Raw genomic sequence first — 16,379 nt, 5'->3', positions numbered from 1 at the left:
ACACTGAGACAACATTTGTTTCTGTTTTAAGGATATTTTGGTTTGTAATCTGATATCTGTTTAATTATCCAAAAGCCAAAAATAGATCATCTTTAAGATGCCTCAGATCAGGTTTACCAGTTGTGTTTTCAATACTTTTTGTCATGTTTTTCTATTTGGAATTGACTTTGTTTTATTTGATTCTCTAAAAGATGTTATGTAGTATCTCTGAAATTTTAGCTACTTCTAAAATGTAAGGGCTGATCTAAAAATAGAATTACTCTCATAAAATGGGATCTGAATTGAGGTTCAGAGGTAGTAAAAAGCAAACCTGAAAAAACCTCCCGGGGTGCCAAGTGATCTTAAAGGCACGTAACTGGGTGGATTTGTTGCACCTGGGACCAAAGAGTAGGTAACATTTTCCCCTTAGAAACTCCTATAAGGATGCTTATATCTACAACATATATCTGTCAGGAAGTTCCTGTAACCATCCCAGGCAGAGGATGCACCATCCCAGAAAACATTCAAGGTCAGATTGGACAGGGCCCTGAGCAGCCTGATGTAGCTGAGGATATCTCTGCTCATTGCAGGGGAGTGGACCTGATGAGCTTTAAATGTCCCTTCCAACTCAAACTGGTCACTAATTCTGTGATTCTGTGATCACAAATGGTCTCTATTCTGAACACACATTTTGATAGGACAAGGAATTAATAGTAATTTTTAGTCAGATGGTCGAATATTCCAAGAAGTATTAAATATCCTGAGATTTTATTCCCGTTCTTAAAGGAATAAAATCTTAATTTATCCAATGCCTATTTTGGTTAAAAAGCCAGTACAGTCTCACCTTTCACAAGATTAAACACTGAACTGTTCTGTACTTCTTTTTCCTGACTTGCAAGTTATAATTTCACTAGCTAATTATACTATTATTTCTAATCAACATTATTTTTTTAAATGTTAAAAAAAATTAGCATTCAAATTATACAGTGCCAGCCATTTGGCAAAAATACTAATTCTTCAAGATATTAAGAATAATGAAAGTATTAAATGTACTGGAACACATATTTGTGCAAGAAACACACCTATGTTGAAGTTGTTTTTTCCCCTTTCTAATTGAAGCATGGGAGCAAATGCAAAACAGTGATGAATTTTCTTACAACATGTAGAATGTAGCTATGTACATGGAGATTATACATAGACACTACAGTAGACTGTGGTAAATGAACTTCCATTGCAGTGGCAACAGCAACATGAATGCTAATTAAAAAGAGTTTACAGGCTTGTTGCACAACAGCATATGTGCAATCCAAGAAAAGCAGAGCAGACACCCAGCTACACAGAGATCTCAAGTGCAGTGTGAAGGAGCACTTATGAGCAGCACCTAATCTGTTTATGAGCTCTCAGAGCAAGGAGGATGTAACAGCTTTCTTTCTTCTGCATGATCTTCATGTAGATACTTTGGTAGCTACTCTTTTTTCATTGCTAATTGATAAAAAAGACATGTAAAAGCCTTCATTGTAACTTTAACCTTGTTTATTTAGGGGAAAAAAAAACACAAAAGAAAAAAAGAAATACTTACTCTGGCATAGGTTCCTAGTAAAAGCCCTTTTAGTTTAATGCTAATGGCTGAACAAACACTGAAAACAAACTGATGTTTCTTCCAGAAGGGGCTACATGGCAAATGAAGTTGGAATTGCTGAGTGGGTGACCACATTTAGCTGGCCCCTTTGCTGCTTTAGAACATCGCTGCTTCAGCAATGGCTACTGTTTAGAGAACTATTACACTGAACATACAAGTGAGAATCAAAAATTAGTCTTGTTTTAAACTGGTATACTGGATTTGAAACAGGAGTTCATCAGTTGATTCTAAACAATAGTTTGGCTACAAACAGCTAAAGTTTTGGTTCTGACAATATCACTATGTTTACTGTCATTGTTTTCTTTATGCTGGTGACATATAGAGCAAAACTAAATAAAATAGTTTGTTTTTTGTAAAAGCATGCAACAGAGATTTTTCTCCAAGAAGCAACCTCACAGCGACCGAACATGAAGAGCCCAGAGATTCACAGTGGTAAGAAATATTGATGACATTTGCCCTACTACTTATGCAAGGAGCCATTCACCTATATGTTATGCTGTTGTTGAGAGACTTACCTTAATACACAGTGTTTTCTTTTTTTCATGCATTTGATCTATTCTAAATGTTTTGTGTCAGCCTGTAGAAATGAAATCATGGGGTTTTGCTATGTATTGAAGAGTAGGTGAGCATTCAGAAGATAAAAGCACATTAGCTACAGTAAATATTGAATTACTGTTTATAAAGTGCTAGAAAAAAACTTGCATGAAGTAAGAATTGTGTTAGTGTTTATAAGCCATACTGAAATGAGAAATCATGTTTGGGATTCTGGCATCCAGGCAAAAACTAGTGTAGAGCACTTTGTAACTCATGAAGGGTTCTATGAAACCAATAAAGTTACGTTCATGAATGATTTTCAGGACTCCTTTTGTTACCTTGATGTACAGCTCATTCACAAATCTTGGAAAACTGGGGCTCAAGTAATAGCTGAAGAGGAATGGTTTTCTTTTTTGACGCTTCTGTCTTCAGGTGGATGTGAAAACTGGCAGAGCTTTGAGTGAATAAACAGATGCATGCTGATTATACCAGGAAAAAAAATAAAAGGAAACAAAGCAACAGCACGAAATTTATTTGAATATTGTCCAAACAAAGGCTGTAAAATCTCATCTGGAATATATTTTGTTCTCAGGAACAATCCTTTATGGCTAATTACCAAAGACCACGATCTGCCTCGTTTCTTGAGGAGGAAATTTTTTAAGGCTTTGCTCATTATCACTCTTTGAAATGCATTTTTCTTCCTGTTGTGCTAGAATACACTCCATGTATCTTTGCAGAATTAGGTCTCTGGCTAACAGGATGCTTCTTTAGTATTTGTTGCCATGGCGCTGCCTCTGCCTACTGAATTCACCTGGGCAGACTTCAGGCGGCACACCAGAGCTGATGCAGGCTGCCACTAGCACGTGTCTTCAGTGACCACAGAGTTTCACAGGTGCCATATGGAAAAGGAGTTTTGATCAGATTTCCTATTAAGTGATTGTTTTAAGTAATACTAAAGATTTTGGGTTTTATGGACGCCTTGAGAGGTCACTGATGGCCTGAAATGCCCTCCTTGAAAGAGCAAAGCTTCCTCCTTTTCATTCTTTGCTGCTTTTTTCAGAAACAGGCATCCAAGCAACTAACCCAAGAGTGAAAAGGGATATATTTCATCATGATTTTCACCACGGCTTTCAGCAGCAGCTCCTGCAATCCCCACTGGAGTAGTGCGGAGTGGTTTGATTATTAAAGTCCTGGGTGGCACAGGCTTGGACACCAGTATATTACTTTTGCTTTTAATAGATATGTGATTTTAGAAGTTGATCCTTTCCTATTATTTTTATAAGTGTAATTCCATCATGAAAAAAAAAAAAAAATATATATATATGTCTATTTCAAGCTATTCCTCCTACAAAATAGACCAGAGCAAATTTGAAGGGAAATTTATTTTCTTAGCATGCAATGATATAAGGAAACCATACAGATTTGAGAAAAATGTTACAGGAAGTATTTGAGGGTGTATTTTAAAATACATGGTTTTAAAATAAAATAAAAGTATATGTTTACTTTCAAAATGATACATTTGATTGATACTTGTCACTGTTTTCTTCTTTGCACATGACTGGGATCAGAATGTTGCTTTAGGCTTTTGGCATTTTTTCCTAGAGAAGTCAGATGGGATGGCAATGTTACAATAGAAAATTATTATGTCTGTACTAACTTGGGTTTTAGGTTTTTGAAGGACACTTCAAGGATAGTTATCTCAATAAATTTCAGGGCAGCATCGAGTCACAGAAGATGGTGGAGCCTTATGCACCATTACCATTTCATGTTTTAGGGGCATAAAGGTTTCCATTAAAAATTTTATTTCTTAGAATCATTTTTCTTATAAAACTTGAAGGGTGCTTTATTAAAAATAATTTTCTTACAAAATAAGAACTTCAGTTTTGGTAAAGATTGGGTGAAATTTGAGTAAAAGAGGCTTAGGAATATGTGAGAAAAAGGAGGAACAGACAAAAGCTTGAAGGCTTGTCTTCCCTTGCATCCTTTTGTTGCATAAACTCAAAGTACTTACCAAAAATTACTTTTCTGAAATCAAACCAGCATTATTCTGCAGTAATGTTCTCAAAATTGAGCCTTTGCAGTTTGATGTTTATAGCCAGGCTACCTTAAGGGCTGGTGCGCTGCCAGGAAGGAATTTTTCAGCCCTGCTCCGAGTCGTGTATCCCTGCTGTCTCTCCTTCCCCTTTCACCCTGGCAGTTGCACTACTCAGTCTTCATGGTAGGATGGCTCAGGGAGATAAAGCAGCAGATTTACCCCATGGAAAGGTAATTAATTTTCTGCTACATTTTACCTTTAGTTCTTGAGTGGAGTCCCTCATGCTCCAAGAGCCAAGCAGTGTGCCATGGAGGATCAGATTAGCGCAGCCAAGGCAAGGAGGGAGGGAAATGACATCTGGCAAATGCTCACTTTTAAAACTGACTAGATGGCAACATGGAGTGGTGCCATCATCGATTTGCACTTCAAATCTGTACATGTATAAATTGGCAAAGAATTTCAATACTCTCAGACGTATTAACTCTGCCAGCAGCCTTGGTAACCATGAGTTAACTGTCAACCACCTTGGTGGCTTTGCAATCCGTGCACTGACTAGAGGTTGTCACTGTCTTTTCTTACACAATTTATTCTGAATGAAGTTTTGCCTCAGTGCCACAAATAAATGATTGTTGGGTTGAAAAAACAAAACCACCAACAAACTACCCAAAAGCAGAGAAGCCCAAACTGAGCTCAGGGCTCAATGAAGGGTGGAGGAAAGGCCATCCTTAAGGAGCTGTGGAGAGTTTGGATGCTGTCCTTGGACACAGGCCACACACGATCTATTAAAATCTGTCTCTCATGTCAGTAACTCACATGGGCTGAGCATATTTGTGGGTGAGAATGCTATAAAGCCTTTTTGTGCTCTTGCGATTCAAGTATTTAATAAGAGAAAAATGATACTATAAATAGGAACACCATAGTTGGTAAGGACTGGGGATACAAAAGGAGATATGCAGTCTCAGTTATGACAGGAGAGAAAAGAAAAAGCAAAGAAAATATCAACTGAAACCAGCAACTTGTGCAGAAGTGCTTAATCAAACATGAACTTTGTATACAACCCATCGACAGCAAATTTGCTCTTGCAAAGTGAACAGCTTGCGAGCGGGAGAGTGCCTTTTTTGGTCACGTTTTGCAAAGGGCTGAAAATATGTGCTTAGTAGGTGTTGTGGCTTTTTCAAGTATTGTGAGCCTTTCTGTGCATTAAAAGCATTTTTGCCAGTGTTTATATATTGTTCCTATCTTCCATTCATGTGGAAACCTTCCTCCTTCCAATCCTGTCTTCTCCTGAATACACTGTAATGGTATCAATCAAGGCTTTCTTAGGAGTGTGGCACCCATATCCAAGAATAAAGCATAATAAACAGGAGCTGGGAGAATGGGTCAGTTCATTAAATCCAGCCTGGTCGTGTTGGGCTCTGATACAGACTGATAACAGATTCAAAAGTGAGCCTGTCTGGAGTGGTTTTGTTCAGACTTGTGTGAAGGATAAAGTACTAAAATAAGAGGAATCCCTTTAATTTGCACTTGTCACAGGCAGCTTCCACTTTATCACTGAAAAAATATGAACTATGTCTGTTTTGAGATATTAAAACCAGGTAATCAAGTGTTGGTTTTTTCCCCACAATATTGAATTTCAGGCTACAATTCATTTTAGACAGGAGGTGGCACAGACTAATAGATGGCCAGCATTTCTTTTTAACTGAAAGTCCTAAAGAAATTCTCTATATCAGGGCTTTAAACATATTCTCAGTTAGAAGCATTTTATATAGTTTTATAAGAATAATTGTAAGCTCACTGGTCTGTATTTGTGCAAGTTTTTAATGAAGTCCCTTGGGTCTAAGATATTAGATTTTAGTTGCAATTGCACAAATATCAGCCCACCATCCTTGGCCTATTTTTTGCCCATTTAGTGATAGTTAAAGGCTAAACCAAATATATACTTGCCATATGTGAGTACAAAGGTGCTGACACCACATTGTTATACTGTTATATTGTTAATTGATCAATTAAATATGCAAAGTAATACAGCCCTCCTTGCTTTAAAAGAACATCTAAACTCTCATGCAAAAACCCCAGCTATTTTTGGCATCCAAATCAGGTTATCTTGTTTGTCAGCCTAAGCTTTTGGGATTGTTTTTTTAAAGAAAAAAAAAACAACCTATGAACAAAACAGCTTGTGTTTTCTAACATTTACATGTTTATAAAAATCCAAATAAGCATGCACAACACCTCTTCGTTGCAGATAGAAGTGTAAATAAATGCAGCAGTGTGGTTTTCTGCTGAGAAGGGGTTAGGCATACCAGGTTGCTTTTCCCCTTGAGAAAGGGCAAGCAATTTAGAATCACTGCACATCGTTTTTACACAGTGACCCTTCTCCTGGAGCAGAGGTGGCCAAAAACAGCATGCAGAGGGATGACTGCATGCATATGTGCTCAGCTGAAGGATTTGCACATTTCAAGGTTAGAGAACTTGGATTAACTGCTGAACAAAAGGGGTGAAACAGAATAAAATACAATTATTTTTCTATGCTAATCTTTCAGCCACTCATTACATCAAGGCAATGAATGATAATTGCTGCTAAAGAACAGTTATGTAGAATATTTTTCCTCAGAAAGAAAACCCAAATAAACTTACTAAAAATTCAGATGTTATTTGTGCATGTGTGGGGAAACTTCTTTCCTGAGTTTTTGCTTTCTATAGACCCTATATGGACGTACATAAACAAGAAAAATAATTACCATTATATTTTAAAGTGAAAAAAAGACAAACTAATCATAAAAGACATGACTGAGCACACAAAAAATGAACTTCAATTGACATACTCAAGCTCTAATTTATAAGAGAGTAGAAATACTCTTTCAATCCAGATTCACAATTTATGGGTTTAGAAACTGTAATGTTTCAAAAATGATCACTACTACTCTTACAGAAGGATGGTATATTTGAAAAAATGCTCTTATTTATACACTCTTTACAAAGTGAAAATCCAGAAGGCAATATGAAGGGCTACTGTTACATGAGTAAGTGACTTCCACTCCCTTCTTTGTGTGAGAGAGAACAGGCAATCCCTGACAGATGCCTGAAAATCTCCCAAGTAGATGTACTGAACATGGGGGATCGCCAAGCGCCTGTCCTAGAGCGTGCCTCCAAACAGAAGGATAAATCGCTCCAAAGCCATAAAGGTGTTAGAAATTCAAAGACAACATCTTTCAATAATAATTTTCCATACACTACTTCAAACCCTCTACTAGATGGTGAAGTATGCATTTTTCACACCAAATGTCTAAAAAGAAAATATATTTTTGGTTATAAACACCTGAAGAACATCTGGAAGCAGTCCAGGCTCCAGTATCTTTATAATTTCAAGATTGTTGAACATTTCTATTGAGTTACTTGAAAGAAAGTCAAGCAATAAACCCCACACTTTCCACTTTAAATTAAGGTTGTGTTTTGTCATGGACAACACCTTAAAATTCTAGAAAATAATTTTGAAATGTTGTCTTCAAAAATAAATATGAAATTTTTGGACAAGTGAAAATTCTTCAAACCTCAGAGCTCTTCCTCTTGCAGAGAAAGCTAATTCCTTCACAAAAATATAATGGGCAGTTCCTGTAAGATTTTCACTATTCATATAAGAAAATCCATAGGGGTAAGCTAATTCTGAAAGGAACCTTATTAGTTATTATGAAAAATGAAATAAATCAACCGTGCAATCTGGACCAAGCTTGAAAGTACTTCTTGAAATTGACCTGGCTTTTGTGCTGGCTTTGGTTTGCTGGTTTCTCTTCCTGAAAGTGACTTTTATTACTTTTAGTAATGGTTGTGATTTTAAGCGTATGACATTAGGCCAGTCAGTTTCTAGACTTAGTTTTCACTGTTTATAATCAGCTGATAAGAGATTTCACAAACCATCACAAAGTGATTCTGAAAACATAAGTTTTCCCCTCGCTGCATGAGGCACAGCTAGGTCCCATCCAGTGAAAGAAAGGTATCTTGGGCTTCTCAGGGTCAGAGAGTTTGGTCTCTATCAGGTCCAAAATGATCTGTCATTCACAAGAAGTGAAAGATCATCTCAGGGTTGGAGGGTGATTTTGCCGGATCAGGTTTCAAACAGGTGTTTCAAGCGCCTCCTGTGGGGTGCCTGATAGCACGATTGAGATTGTGCAGACACAGGTTATAGAAATTCGACAGCGGGCTTCACCTTACTCATCCCTTGTTGATCTGTGCACAGGAACCTCCAAGCACAGGCAAAAACCCTATCCACACCACACACCTATGGAACTTTCTCTGTCGAAGTGCCTCGCTAAAACCGCAGGTCTCAGCCGGCGCGTGCTGAGGCAGGCGGTGCCGTGCGGGCCGAGACAGCCTGCAGGGCTGAAGGGAAAAGCGGGGCCTGACCGCACCCCGGTCCTCAGGGCCTGACCGCACCCCGCACCCCGGCCCACAGCCCCAACTTTACTGCTCGGCCGCGTTCGGGCTGGGCCGGATGGCGCTGGGCGCGGATCCCGGTGCCGATGGCGGTGCCGCTGCCGGTGCCGCCCCCGCCCGGCGCTGCCGGAGGGAGATGCTCGCTGTCACTTTCCCTCTTCCCCACGCACCGCCCCCTGCCCTCCCCCGCGCCCGCCGCCGGCGCTGCCCCGTCCCCGGCGCCGAGCGCTCCCCGCCGGCAGCAGGCAGGGCAGGGCGGAGCGCAGCGGAGCAGAACAGAGCAGAGCAGAGCGGAGCCGGGCTGGGTAGGGCAGGGCCGCCCGCCCGCTCCTCGGCATGGCCGGGCGCTGAGCGGCGCCCGCCGCCCCGGCTCGGCTCGGCTCGGCTCGGCTCAGCTCAGCACGGCTCTGTCCCGCCGAGAGGCTCGGCGCCCAGCCACCCGCTCTCCTCGCCAATGGTCCAGAGCGACATGTCCAAATCGCCTCCCAGCCCGGCGCAGGAGGTGCAGATGGAGCTGCTGGACAATCCCCTGCCCGCGGCGGCGGCGGCAGCGCAGGTACCGCGGGCTCGGCCGGGGCGGCGGCGGCGGGGCGGGGGCGCGGGGCAGCGCGGGGCAGCGCGGCGGGGCCCCGGAGCTGCCCGTCCTTCAACTTTGGCCACCGCCGGCAGAAAAGTTTGACAGCTCCCCGAAGACGCCCGAAACCCCCCTGTCTTCGCCCCCACACTCAAATGCCGTTTAATTAACATACATGGGATGCTCTGTGCCGCAGAAGCATCGTAAGTCAAAAGAACCTTGCGATTATTTGTAGGATGAATATGTACGAATGCGTTGCTGTTAAGCTGATGTGCCGCACACGTATTACTCGCAGGGTACGGCTATTTTTCCCTGCTCCAGTAACCTGTTGTATCGTACCTGATGCTTCCCACGCACGGCTGAAGCCTCCCTCGGCTGTTCAGGGGCTGGTGACAGTCTGTAGGTGAGGGAAGGCGATTCACGCCAGTTGTTCAGCAGGAATTTGGGGGAGGCTGAAGGTGTTGAACATGCTGCAGATTTAAGCTGCTCGATTTTCATGCAGAAGGTGGTTGTACAGTCGTCTCAGAAATTTAAAGAACTCAGTTCATGTGCAGTGTTCGGGTGGATGGGTGATGAGAAGGAGGCAGGGTAAGGCATGCTTAGAAAAGACTTCGTATTTTGAAAGGTTGTTTCTGTTTGATGTATGAATGTTGCTTAGTATCTTGAAGTTTGCAATAGTTGGCTGCAAAGACTTCAGAGTGCTGGTTTTGAACCCAGTAAAAGAGTGGTAAAATTTGATTGTGTGCATTTCAGATTACAAACATGCATGTTCTTGTTAGGACAGAGGTTCTTTCCTTTTGGGATGCAGTTTTTACTGTTGCTGCCAAAGCTGTCTCTGATGCTTTGTTTGAGAAGGTGGACCAGCTCCATCCCAGAAGTGATTTCTCTTGATTGACAGAGAAAAACGCTGTCAGTCTGTCAGCAGTCTTGGTGATTGATCTTCACTAACTCAGGCCCGGTGACAGCAGAGCAAAATCCAGGCACTGAAGCACAGACTAGGTTAAACTAAAAAAGAGAAAGTGTCTCTTTGGATGTCAGTAGCCTCCAAGCACAGAACAGACATTTCAGTAGGGCCATATGCTTTGCCAGCTTCTCCAGAAACAGTGGCAGTGGAGCTAATTTCTGACCTACACATCCCTCCCTTTTTACATCTTTTCAGCCCTAAGCACAGATTCAGCAACTGTCAAATCATATGGTACCTCTCTTCTGGGGACAAATGTCAAATACTGATCATAAAATTGATTTCTCAACCTTCCTTTTTACTAGCGTTAAAGAGCCTCTGTTTAGAGAGGAAGAATAGTTTGCTAACACCCACATTATTTATGTTTCAGATAATGCATTTATATTCTGTTTTATAAAACAAGTTTCTGAACATTCACAGCCAAAAAGATTCACTTTTTAAGACAGTGATAATGCACCTTTTTGGTTCAGGGATGTTTTTCAGTTTTTGGAATCAAAGTCATTAGGCAGAACAAGAATAATCTTCTCTATAAACTTGTTTTAGTCATATGTAAACCTTTGGTAGAGGGAAATAAGGTTATGGAAACAAAAGAGCTCTTTGTCTGAATAATACTTCAGGTTAATTCCTTAGCAAGTACTGCATTTAGAGACAATTATTTTGATTTGAATTTTGTTCCATAAACATTTAAAAAAACCCAATATTGTAAAATCTTGCTGCTTTAGAATACACTCACAGTGAGAAGGACAGGCTTAATGAGGACATGGGAATCATCAAGAAGATTGCCTGCAGGTTATAGGCAATAACAGATAATTTCAGTTATTTGTACCACTGTCTTTTTCTCTAAACTAGTTGAATATCAATACTGGAAACATTTCTGCCAAATAATCTGTCAGGGGAAAAAAAACCCAAACCAACAAGTGAGCTTATGGTGTGATGTCACTCCTAAAAGTGTTCACTCTGAAGTGCTTCTTCTGGGAATTATGATTTAAGAAAATAATCCTGAAGAGCCTTCCTAGAGTTGTACCAAGTCACAACCAATCTCTTATCCAAGAATTTTACTTTTGCAAAGCTGAGATTTCTTTTAACCTATTTTAACATCATGGTCAATATTTTGGATAGTGCCTGTCCATGCATTTTGGCCAAACTTATCACCATGGGGGAGAGGAGTGAAATGTAGTTAATGCTCTAGAAATAGTTCACTTAAAAGGCAGTTAAATATGTAAAATATTCCTAGATAACATCTGTGTAATATCTATTTCTTATTTTCATAATGCATTTTCCTAATAAGATCTGCAAACAAAAAAAAATCTCTGGGTTTTGATCATGACAGTTATACTGTATTTTTCCAGGGAAATTCTTTGCAACTGGGACAAGATATTGGTGATTTTTTCTGTATTGCCTAAAATTCTATGGCTTTTAGGTCCATATGACTGTAAAGATACAGTTCTAGATATAGTTCAATGTGATCTTAGTCTCAGATGGATCTTGGTCTTCAATGGAGTTGCAGTAGAGTTTCAGATGTCCCGTTTTATCCAGACAAGTTTGCATGCTGGCAGATACATTGTGCACTTGCTCACAGTGTCCAGGTACATGTCAGTGCAAATTAGTGGTTTTAGGTGTGGCCCTTTTGTAATGAAATCAGCATGAGGTTTTCTGAAAGAAAAGAAGCAAACTGTTCAAATGTATCCGTGTTTGGTGATCAATTTTTTGGTGTATTTTTTTTAAATCAAACCCAGTCTTCTCTTTACTTCTTTATTTAAAGAACCTCCCTTTTTTTTAGGAATCTGAATTAGTAGAATATTCATTTTAATAATTTTAATTAACCCAGGTGCTCTTATGATATTTTTTATAATATAACATAGCACATTAATGCCTTTCATGGTAACTCTTAGCCTCCCTTCTATTTTCCACTTGCTCCCATGTAATTTTCTTATTATCCTTCTTCAAGGCCTTTCAGTCCTCAAAAATCATTAGATTCAATTTCTGTTGCTGTTTTCTCATCACAAAGCTTCCTGTGCTGTGCATTAGGGACAGTCATAGCAAATCAGATGAGTAAATTACACAAAGACATTTCAAAGAAAACATAATGAAACCTTCTATCAAGCAACTACAGACTACCTTGTGGAGGGATGAATCTTACACTGGATGAATTCTTCCCTATTCCTCATTATTATTTTCCTCCTGTTCTTTTTTTGCCTGCTTATGCATCATCTGTCAGTGCACGTCCTAACAACCTGACACATTTTATGTGAAAACAATTCTCTTCTCGATTGTTTTTTCAGCTCTTTCACCTGCATTTAGATTTCCTCCAGTACATGGTACTGCTAAATGGTTCTGCCTTCCAAGTCTAAAGGTTTCATCATCCCTGGAGTGCTTGGCTTGTTTTTCAGGTGGCATTGCAAAAGGTAAACTGAATGCATGAGTCCAGGGGACAGGCTTGTTCAGTTTTCCTTCTGTATCAACTGTGATTGGTGTTAAGGTGAATTTTATAGTGATATGCATGTGGTGACGCCAGAAAATCAGCTTAGTTACAGGCCCTTACACTGCCTGCTGTCCTTCCTGAATCTCCAGCTACCTTCTCAGTTGTGTAGCACCGTCCCTTCACTGCCTGTCTTGTGGTAATGAGGAATGGAACAATATCCAGAGATTTATTCTCAGCAGATTAATCACACTGCCCTCTGCTGCTTTCAGCTGAGTTGATTTATCCCAGTTCATACTGTGTTTACCTGTTCTTCAAACAAACATTTTGCAGCCCTGTATTTCCCAGTACTGACTTGCAAGAATACTCTGTAAGCATAAACAAACAAAATTGATATCCCTTTGCTTGCCTAAATAATAACAACACCCATGCATTATATAGGCATGGAAGGTTTTACTCTCTTCTGGCAGCATCCCTGGAAGCCAGATCCAATGTGGCAGCAATTCAGTAGAGGATATACAAATGAAGGAAGAAGAGATAAAATCCAATTCCATTCCTTGGACTTCCTCATGGCCCTCAGCAAGAGGTAGTGTTTTCTGTCCCAAAGTGGCAATCTCCTTTCAGTGTTGTATTCCTTACTGACAAAAATAAATTTTAATAGTCCTTCACTGCAGAAAGCCCTTCAGGTTTCAGCTGTTACTTTTCTGATAATTCTCTGCTCTTTGGGGTTTTTTTGTTTTATCCTGTACTCAAGCAATAAAAGGTGATTTTGCCTGCTCATCTATTCCAGAGATATTTTCCATTTGGGTATTGCACAGTATCAGCATAAATGGGATGTAATAGTTGTTCTTTACATTATCCTGGAGTGTAAATTCACTCTGAAACAGTCCAGCAGTTTCAGTTCTAACTTACTTCTCTTTTAGAGGCAATCTCTGGTTTTGTCTTGTTTTGCCTCTACGGATGGAAAGTTCCTGTGCTATTACAAGGCTCCTGGCTTCTCTGGAGTCTCAGTTACTTTTCTTCTGCTATTTTTACTCAGGTCTTTACTGTGCTGCGATAGAAGAGTTTAAAAATCAAGGAACCAAAATTACCTTCCCCACCCTCCAAGGGGTTGCCTTGGTCTCTGTACTCAGGGTAGCAAACCCTTAGCAGAGGGAACCCGTGTCATAGTTGGCTGTTGGTCCCTGCAGGCGTCCTTCTGTCACAGAGTCAGATCTCTTTCTGTTTGCTTCTGCAAGCGAAGTGCAGAAACCCGTGGAGAGCAGGTGGGGAGGCACAGGCACGTGGCCTCCAGCTGTAGTTGCCAGTTTTAAAAGGCTGCAGGAGGCCCAGTGGGGTTTGGGCATCAGCACCTTGTGCTGCTGTGTGCTCCTGTTTTGCTGAGGTGGGAGCTGACATCTTCATTGCTGGCATTACGAGTGGATGTGCAGCAGGTTTGCACTGAGGTGGGTTTCCAAGCCACTGGGGGCCAGGAGAGCCAGCCAAGTTCCCAGCTTCTTGTCTGGCAGGTGGAAACTGCCAGATGACCTGGTCGGAGGCCAGGGAGAGAGCCCTGGGAGATGGCTCACAAGTGTAGGAACTGGCAAGAATAGGGCTGTTTCTAGATGCAGTGTTGGCAAGACTTTATCACAGGCCAGCAGAAAAGAGAATCTAAGATTTAACCATTGCAGATTGCTCAGCAGAAATTAGTTTTTTTTTAATGCTGAAAAAGAAGCAACTGTCAAATATTTATTTATGTATTATATTTGCAAATTTTGAGAAGTGAATAATTTGTGGAGGTTTGGGGGTTTTGTTTGTTTGTTTGGAAGGATTTTTGTTTTGGTGTAGATGTAGGATTTTATAAAATGCCTGTGAAATGGACTTTGCAGACTATCCCTGCAGCGTGCATGAACTTGATGACTGTATTGGAGATCCTCAATTTGATAGGATTCCTGAGGGCAAGTCCTGTCTTTGCTGAGTTTTGTCCCTTTGCAAAAGTTGTTTGTTTGGAGAAATCCAGGTTCTTTGAGACCTAAGCTGGGGATTCTTTTGTGCTGTGGGGACCTGAGTGTGTGCTGCTCAGGCTGAAGGTATGTCACAGGGATATATTGCTGTACCCTACCTTGCCCTCGTTCCTGTCATGGAAGGGAGCTGTGGGAACACATCACCAAGGTCTGTGTACATCTTCCAGCCCTTGGCTGTGTGGTCAGGAAGCTGACCTCCACTCCTTTATGAGATTAGTATGATTTGTGGTGACAAAATCAGAAATATTAATGTCTTCTTCTGTTGAGTGAGAGTGTGGGGGTTGCAGCTATGCAGCTGATCCTGGAAGGTTTAATTTCTGAGTGGTGGTGAGCCTGGCTAGGGGCCAGGAAGGGCCCAGGGGGTCTGACCTACAGGAGCATTTGTTTCCTTGTTGTAAGGAATTGCTTAAAGAGGCAGTGGCTGTTCTTTTAAGGAAAGGATGGAGCTGGATTCGTGTATTCTGCGCTGTCCTGATGTGCTGTGTATGGGACATCTGCATCTTTAAATATTTTTTAAGCTTTTGCATGGGAAGGAAAAATACTTGGTGCATATTTTCATTTCTGACCTTCCAGAAATTCCCTAATCCTTTAGGGGGTCACTTTTTAACCTTTTTAGGTGTTCTTTTGATTTTTGTAGTTGGTCCCTTGTTCATCTGAGATGATGTAAGATTCAATGTAGCTCTGAAATTTTGTTTTCTGTTTTTTTTTTCTCCAGTTTATTTCTTCCATCTTTGTTTAAGCACCTGACTTGGTGTCAGTGACTCTACTGCCTAAATCATCTGTACTCTTCCTTCATGAGACCAGTTTTTAAGGATTTACCTCTGCCAGCTGCCATCAGTCTCAATAGCTGGTGCTGTTTCACCTATGATAAATAGTTCGGGTTCAGACTGATCCTTTGTATAGTCCTCACCGCTGCTTTGCTATGAAATGCCATTAGAGTGGTTACTGGTGAAGGGCATTTTAAGGCTCCCACTGGAGACCAGTTCCCTGGTTGTAGATAGTTGGTAATTTTAAATGTTTTACATTTCCTCTTGCAGAGGAGAGTATTTTGCCTACAGGCATAAACGATGCCTTCTGCTTGTCATGTGTGCTACAGGATGAAATGTTTTGTATTTTATGTGTTGAGACAGAACCTCATTAAAATTAAAGGTTTTCACTGAGCAGCACTGATCTCATCTGCTTACAATAACAAGTAATTGTACATAAAACTGTTAATAACAGGAAAGTGCAGTGTATGTCTTTAATACTTCATATGATTCCCATATTTCACTTGATGACACGGGTTGAATAATGGTTGCACAATCAGAGTTGGAAAGCAGAGTCTTTCTTTGCTTTGTTAAGTCTTGATTGATGAAATGGTTTTTACAAAACTACTTTGGTTTGATTTTAGGTTTTTGGTAAGGTTTCACGTTGTTTTTCGGATATTTTATGAAGCTTTAGAACATAAATGTGTGTGTTTTATTTCTCCTCTTTGAAAAGTCAGCCAATTTTAAAGGAATTTCACACCTCTGACTAATAAATGAAGCTACACTTTTGAACTTGTAAACACATGTATACATAATGTTTGAGTAAGATGCTCTGCTAAAACCCAGTGAGAATGTTACTGCCAGCAAACATTTTATGGACAGGCTTGTTCGCAGGGCTGGAGTCGGTTGTGAGCGGCTCAGCTGGGACAGAGGATGCGGTGCCAGCCCTGCCCTGCTGGCTTTGAGGCTGCCCGCCCTGGGCCCTGCATGCTGGGCTGCTGAGGTGTTTGGGCTCAGCGGTTGTTCTGCAGGTACAGCTGCCACTCGGGTTAGCAGTGACT

At 40.8% G+C, this 16,379-nt stretch overlaps 1 protein-coding gene across 3 annotated transcripts in view; it reads left to right on the top strand.

The window, feature by feature from the left end:
* The first annotated feature begins 9,014 nt into the window (after nucleotides 1-9,014).
* The window catches only part of CACNB2 (calcium voltage-gated channel auxiliary subunit beta 2), a 249,161-nt gene continuing 241,796 nt past the window's right edge, over nucleotides 9,015-16,379 (top strand). For all 3 annotated transcript variants that reach the window (XM_063150277.1, XM_063150268.1, XM_063150311.1), the window contains exon 1: nucleotides 9,015-9,171. In XM_063150277.1, the coding sequence (XP_063006347.1) occupies nucleotides 9,070-9,171 (102 nt within the window). In that variant the 5' untranslated portion in view covers nucleotides 9,015-9,069. The remainder of the gene's footprint in view (nucleotides 9,172-16,379) is intronic.

The sequence above is a fragment of the Melospiza melodia genome, chromosome 1 (assembly GCF_035770615.1).
Source record: "Melospiza melodia melodia isolate bMelMel2 chromosome 1, bMelMel2.pri, whole genome shotgun sequence".
Lineage (NCBI taxonomy): Eukaryota > Metazoa > Chordata > Aves > Passeriformes > Passerellidae > Melospiza > Melospiza melodia.
Note: the sequence above shows the minus strand (reverse complement) of the source record. Positions and strands in the feature narration are given on the sequence as shown.